The sequence below is a fragment of the Harpegnathos saltator genome, unplaced genomic scaffold, assembly GCF_003227715.2.
Source record: "Harpegnathos saltator strain DR-91 unplaced genomic scaffold, Hsal_v8.6 scaffold384, whole genome shotgun sequence".
Lineage (NCBI taxonomy): Eukaryota > Metazoa > Arthropoda > Insecta > Hymenoptera > Formicidae > Harpegnathos > Harpegnathos saltator.
In genome coordinates, this window is record NW_020230188.1 from 1,547,474 (window position 1) to 1,554,487 (window position 7,014).

The following is a 7,014-nucleotide window of genomic DNA, read 5'->3' on the forward strand; positions in this document are numbered from 1 at the left end:
GCGCGGTACACTCGCTCGTACGCGGATCGAATCTTAAGAGAGGGACTCTCGTGTCGCAGCGCGCAACTCGCGTGTCGCGTTGTCGGACGGAGGTGAGTCCCGTTGCATATGTGTATATATATGTATATATACATATGTGTATACATATACATACATACATATATATAGATATATATTTATATTTATGTTTATATTATGTATATATGTATGTGTGTGTGTGTGTGTGTGTGTGTGTGTGTGTGTGTGTGTGTGTGTGTGGTATGCGAAATCAGTAGAGCGATATCGGTGCTTCGGTGCCGTAGCGTCGATAACATTCGCGTACCACCTCGGTGTCTTCCGAGTCCCCTTCGAGAGTATACGACGTGCGCGAGCGCGCGCGCTCGCGATCTCGAGTACGCGATTACTGCGAAGACGCGGTTTAATGAGGTCTCAGTGTAACGATTTTATTGTTGCAATTGTAATTACAGTAGTCGTAATCGTAATCGTGGTTGTGAGGTGGCAACAAGGACGTCGTGTCGGGAACCGGGCAGGGAAGATGCCTGGGTCAGGCGAGCTCGTTGCTGTCCGAGAAGTGGTCGCGGACGTCGAGACAGATGGCCAAGTCGAGCACCAGATGATGAAGGACCGGGTGCTCGAGGACCTCCGCGTCCGGCAGAGTCGGGTAAATACGCGGTCTCTGCTGGCGGCCCCTGAACGAGCGATGCATGTTCAGCACCACGTAGCAGAACACGTACCGCACCACCAGCAGCCGCAGAAAATCGTCGCCGAAGAATTGCAGCACGCTGGTTTCTACGGATGTGTGTCCCGCTTTAGGACGATTGTGGACGGAGGTTGTCACGTGGCACGTTAGATCGTCGGGAACGGCTCGATTCGTGGAGGAGGATGCTTGTCGTGTCAGTCGGTTCTGCTCGACTCGTGACTTATCAAAGTGGATACACTCGTTTTCTCTTTTTTTTTTTTTTGGAGCTCGTGTCTCTCTTTCTCTCTTTCTCTTTATCTCCTTCACTCTTTCTCTCTTTCTTTCCCCCTCTTTCTTTCCCCCTCTTTCTCTCTCTCTCTCTCTCTCTCTCTCTCACATTCTTTCTCTCTCTCTTTCCCTCCCTCCCTCCCTTTCTTTCTTTCTCACTCTATTTGTCCCGACGAGACGTTTGTTTCCTGGACTCTCATCGTCCTCCACTACCGGGCCCGCTCGTCCGCTTCCGTTTAACCGAAGCCTCAAACGAGCAACGGTGCGAGTGATGTCCAAGTATCCTTACCACATCGGGAACGCGTGACGAGCTGACTGGCCTCGTTGAGGAATCGCTCGATGTAATGCTGGCAACGCTCCCAATGATGCACGGCGAGGCTCCCGACGTTGCATATAAGGCAAAAGGCGGCAAGGGGGGCGTGAAGAAAGAGGGTGAACAGGCTACCACCGTGTCGCAGATCGCGCAGGGTCGACGGCGTATCCTGCGGCGACATGAGCACCATCAAAGGCTGGCCGAAGTAGCGCGGTATCTCCTGGAACACGAAGCTGTTGTCCGAGTCGACGACGACGAAGAGCGGCTTCCTGGTGAAAGGGTACAGATCGCCCGGGTAGAGGCAGTGCGGCTCCTTGCTGCCGGCCGGCCTCTTCCCGTGCTCCGGATCCCTCTTGCTGCACGTGGATACGCCGCCCAGGTCGTACCCCACTGCAAAATCGCGATTTTATCAACATCGTGCAATTCTGCGCTCGCCGATCTGTCGAATGTCAGGCAACATTGAGGAGAGAAATCGCGATTCGACTTTACGATTTTACTTTCCTGGCATTCTTTCGCGACATCGCATTACACGACGATACATTGACATCGTGCACTGAAATCTTCACAAACGACTCCTTTGGCACAGATAGTGTGACTTATTTATGGATCGTGATTTTCCTCGATGTTGCCATCATTCAATCGTACAACGCAGGGGATATTTTCACTCCCAGGCCGAAGCGAGAGCGCATGCTCGCCCGCGGGATTTTTGCACGTGGTGTTTCGGCGAATATTCTTCATCAGTAGGCAATACAGCTGCGGAATTCGCCCCGCCAATTTATTTACACCGCCAATTATTGCAATCGATGAAGCCGCGCTTCCTAATACATTGATATTGATTGCAAAGCCACATTCGGCATGGTCGTATGAATCTTTATTACGAAGCGGCCTTGGTATCGGGCCGCTACTTTATTTTACTTTAAACAGCCTTGTTGCGACAGCAACTTGTAGTCTCGGCCTCTCTAGTAGTCGCGCGGTCAATAAAGATTTCTCTCCCTCTTCTCCCCCCCCCGTATCTCTTTCTTTTCTTCCTTTTTTCCAACTGCTACTATCAGGTAAGATATACGGTAAGATCGATGAGATCGCCGAGAGATCCGCGACTGAGGCACACTCGGATCGAAGCGATCCGTACGGTGTGGACGTGACGTAAAGATGCGCTCACACCGGACCGGACGGTGTGAGCTCGCTCTACGTACACGTGTACGAAGCACGTGGCCTACGCGGCTCTTAACGGCTCGACGACATCGCGCGCGCGGATTATCGGGTGTCGCGGCAGTTCCAATTGAGAGAACACGGGAAACCCAGCCCCATCTCCCACGATGATATCGGCTAAAGTACCGGATTACCAACCGGGTAAACTGACCGAAAAGACCGACACGCGTACGCCTTCGGCTTCGTCGAGCAGGTGATGCGCTTTAACTCCGCATGACTGTACAGCAGTCCCTCTACCCCTCTACCCCTCTCACCCTCTCTCGTATCGGTAGCGGCGATGGCACTTTTGGGCGACTGCTCGATCGTTTGTGCTGACGGTCGACTTGAGCAGAAAACTGGCCACGGGAACACGGACTCTCCTCTCCTCTCTCTCTCTCTCTCTCTCTCTCTCCCCCCCTCTCTCTCTCCCTCTCCCTCCGTCGGGCGGGCGCGAGATTGTAGGGCGTGAAATGCGGAACTCCGATATCGGGATTGATAGCGCTCGAGCGCGATACGGCGAATAATGCTGCGGCGATGGACGGACCGGCCGTTGCAACGCGGTTTCGCGTGACACCAAAGACACCACGGGCGGCGTTTCACGACAAACGACGCCGACAACGTTTGTGCAGCCGGTGGGTCTTGCGGACGTAGACAAGCGGTTTGCCCGCGGATCGCCCGGCGGCTGTGACGGCTATATAAAAAATCGACGTAGCGTTGCGCCGCGCGCGCGTCACGATAATCTAACGTCATCTGACTAACACCCTCCCCCGCCTGCCCCGCCTGGCCCCGACTGGAACCCTCACGTGAGCGCGAGCCGCACCGTCTGCATTTTCCTCCAAGACTTCCATTATCCACCCGCTCGAGTATTCTTATTAGCGATAAAAATATCGCTTTCTCGCGTGATATTTGCGGCGCGTTATTAATTGATCCATGCGAGACAGGTTATCGGCTGACGGCCGGCGAAGCGAATGAGAGCCACTTAATTAAGCACCTAGCCGACAAGCATTCTCGAATTTCGCTCTAGAAGCTGAGTGCTCTTTTCTTTTTCGCTTAATCTGAATGATACACAAAGACAGACGATTTCTCGCCGTAACCGTATATATAAGCTCGAGGCTCGAGGCGTGCTCTACTTCGAGAGAGAGAGAGAGAGAGAGAGAGAGAGAGAAGCGGTGGAAGGGAAGAAATTCGCGCGACTCAACGGAGACTTGAATTCCACCTCTGCTGCGAGGAGCCATCCCCAACGAAGCGGCGTAGATTCTAATCTAAGAGTAGAATTTACGTCTAACGTCTACGATAAGAACGGTCGAGAAGAGAGTACGGGAGAGTCTCAACGCTACGGGATAACAATTGGAGGAAACACTCACTTTCTTCGGGGTGCTTGACGGTGGAGAAGCAGCCGTCCGCCGACAGGTACAGCAGTAACGCGCCGTTGGCCGGTAGCTCCTTGAAGCCACTCGCGAGGAACACTTGCACCTGGCTGTAGGTCGGCTTGTACAGCAGGTACTTGTGCGGATTGTCGCGTCTCGGCGCGCCGTTCTCCGGCCCGGGATACGGTCCGGGTCGGAAGGGCATTCGACCCGCCGGCGAGGCGTCGTGCAGGTGATTCGGGTCGTCCCTGGGCTCCCGCTCGAGTGTCTGCAGCATCCTGAACATGTCCATCGACAACTCACTGAACTTCACCTGGTCGGCGCAATTGCCGACGATCAGAATCTCCTGGAGAGATAGGCACATGGGTGGCGATCGTTCGATGGGCGGCGAGGTCTGCGGACCGAGCCTGTGGGTCAGCACGATGGGGTTGGAGTCGGAGTGCAGCACGCCGACCGCGGACTCGGCCTTCACGAAGGCCTTGATCTCGTCGAGCACGAGGTTCCACTCGAGCTGGTCGTCCGGCTCGTACGTGCTGGTGTAATCGACAATCTGGGTGTCGAGCTCCTGCACGAGCTCCCGCACGAGCTTCATGCGGTTCAGCAGCAGGCACACGACGATGAAACGAGCGTAATACCTGAGCTTCTTCACCATCAGGTCGCTCCTGTCCTCCTTGGCAGCGCGGCTGTAGTAGGCGCGGCCGCGTATCGCCGCATAGAACGAGTAGGCCTCGTGCAGGTAGCTCGTCTCGCTGGTGCGTAGGTAGTAGTGGTAGTAGAGCTGGCCGATTTTGCTCGCGATCTCGCCGATCTGCCACCTCTTGAGGCCGTACTTCGTGTCCAGGATCATTCTGCGAACAGGCGGGTGAGAGGCGCACGTGAGAGCGCGCACGTGTTTTGCGTACGATCTGCATACTCGCGCGCTCTGCATTATTTCATAACGGACATAACAATTCAAGTTTTATCAATTATTCCCGCAATTCTTGGCTTATTCTCGTCGGCTATCTCATCGGCTATCTAAATAAGTTCATCGAAATTTCTCAGTCGATCGTTTACCGAAATTTTTTCTTCGAATAAAATACTTCACTCGGGACAACGGCGAAGATACTATCATTCGGAATTGTGAGAACGGACGAAATACCGATGAATGAATTCCGCGATCGTCTCGCGGAAAATTCTTGCGAATAAATATTCGCAGAGGGATGTACATCCAGAATGAATTCTTCGTCCATACGAACGAATGCTGCAGTCGATTAGAGCGGATTTGTCTCGATGACGACAGATGGGACAGATTCGATACATCAGACTCACTCTTCAGTTTCGAATCAAAATATTGGACTGGACGATTTAGAGTGGAAGAATTTGCTGGACGCGAGTGAGAAGTCACTCGATATCGAACGACTCAGCTGTCGTGCTGTGCTTTCCGAGCGGAATCTCTCTCTGAAAGAAATGCAGAAGAGAACAGATCAGCGACCAAGCGAACGGCACGAGCGGATAACGACACGCCATCGACACGCTTCGAGAAGCGCACGGAAATGAACGGAAATGTACGCGGATTATTAATCAACGTGTAGAAGCTGAGAAACGAGGTCTTCGATCGTTCTAATTGCATCTCGTGGGATCGGCTGGATATAAAGTCCGGAACGCGACGCACGAGGGCACGGTGGTCACGTGGACCTCGCCACACACGGAGCTTTATTTCATCATCGTCGCGGAACAAACTTGACACGGAGAGCACGATGACATCCGTGAAAGGCGATCAAGCCGCGCTGCGGCACTCGCGCATGTAACGCTCGCGTGTCAGGATATCGTACTCCACATCAAAAAGTTGAGAAGGACACCTGACGATATTTTCCACGATAGTCATAATTTTGCGACATGCCTCGTCGAGCACCCCGCATCGTCGCCTAAACCGAACCCTTTGACTAACCCCTTGCTCTCCCGCTCGGTCGAGAGTAAGAGAGAAAAAGAATAGACGAACATGGAGGACGTCAGAAAGAGAGAGACAGAGAGAGAGAGAGAGACAGAGAGAGAGAGAAATCGACGGAAATCGCTGAATCATATGCGATAATCAAAGTGATCCTCTGGCACGCAAATGCTCGGGAGAAACGCCTCGCGCATCCTCGTGGATCCCTCATTAGCGAACTATCCTCCCGAAGGTCTCAGACAATCTTTCGACTCCGAATGAAACTTGGTGTAAGAAATTGCGAACCAGGTGTGCTTCAAGTATCAGGGTAATATCAGGGAAACCTCGCTACAGAATTACCTCCCCCTTCCTCTTTCTCTCTCTCTCTTTCTCTCTCTCTCTCTCTCTCTCTCTCTCCCTCTCTCTTTCTCTCTCACCCCCGTAGACGCACGCACATATGCACACATCATTTCTCACATTCATTCTTTTTCTTTTTTTTCTCTACCTACCCCTGTCTCTCGTTCTCTTCTTCTCTTGCCACTTTTTGCCTCACCTGTGCTGTTGCTGGAACTTCCAGAGTTTCGTGTAAACGTCGAAGGTCCGCCCGAAGTAACCCTGCCACTGCTTGTGCCCGTACTGCGGCAGGTCGCGTAATCCGTTGAACAGCTGCTTGCTCTTCTCGAGCAGATGACAGAACTCCAGGACGATTTTGCGCTCGTGGTCGGCCATGCCAGCCATCATGACCATCTTTTCGGCGAGTCGAGACCGCGGCCGCTGGCTGGACGCCCTTCTCGACGACACGGTCGCGGCGGTAGCCCCGCGTGATGGCGCCTACCGATTCCGCCACCCTTTTGCACGGCGGCTACGACGACGGCGACCACGGTGACCAATCAATACTCTTTCCCACCCCGCATCAGAGGGCGCATTTTGTGCGCCACCGCCGCTGCCGCCTCCGCCGCCGACACCGACGCCGACGCCAGCTAGACGCAGCGACGACCCCCGGGGACATCTGTGCGATTGACAGGGTGACTTTGGGATACTTTCGCGAAAATCGATATCTTGCTTCTTCAGGGTAAGACCGATCCTTTGCGGTGGAGACGAGCGTGTAACTCGATTATGTAATATTTCGTTCGGGTATTTTCATTTGTCTATTTTATACTGGCTTTATTTTACGTATAACCAGCTTGTAAGATGCAATATATAATATCAGTGGAAAGTGTTAACTTTGCGCGATTGAAATTAATCAACTTCCAGTCAATTTCGTTATCACCTTTGC

General features: G+C 53.1%; 1 protein-coding gene across 4 annotated transcripts; it reads right to left on the reverse strand.

Annotated features, from left to right (window-relative positions):
- Positions 1–417: 417 nt before the first annotated feature.
- LOC105185764 (protein SCAI) lies at positions 418–6,633 on the reverse strand. Of its 4 annotated transcripts, none has more exons than XM_025300797.1 (4): positions 6,292–6,633; positions 3,833–4,683; positions 1,257–1,667; positions 418–807 (listed from the first exon to the last, which is right to left on the reverse strand). In XM_025300797.1, exons 1-4 carry the CDS (start codon positions 6,483–6,485, stop codon positions 545–547), a joined length of 1,719 nt encoding a protein of 572 aa, XP_025156582.1. In that variant the 5' UTR covers positions 6,486–6,633; the 3' UTR covers positions 418–544. The 4 variants fall into 4 exon arrangements, with proteins under 4 accessions (XP_025156582.1, XP_025156581.1, XP_011143820.1 ...); XM_025300796.1 differs by having other exon boundaries at positions 1,257–1,670; positions 6,292–6,631; XM_011145518.3 differs by having other exon boundaries at positions 418–789; positions 1,257–1,670; positions 6,292–6,629.
- Between the last annotated feature and the right edge of the window lie 381 nt (positions 6,634–7,014).

Bases quoted from the DNA above. Each gene is read 5' to 3' on its own strand.
- LOC105185764 (XM_025300796.1), bottom strand. From the start codon at position 6,485: ATGGTCATGATGGCTGGCATGGCCGACCACGAGCGCAAAATCGTCCTG. The intron at 1,671-3,832 runs GTGAGTGTTTCC...GCGATTTTGCAG, and splicing joins CGTCAAGCACCCCGAAGAAA to TGGGGTACGACCTGGGCGGC. The intron at 808-1,256 runs GTAAGGATACTT...ATCGTCCTAAAG, and splicing joins CGTCACGCGTTCCCGATGTG to CGGGACACACATCCGTAGAA.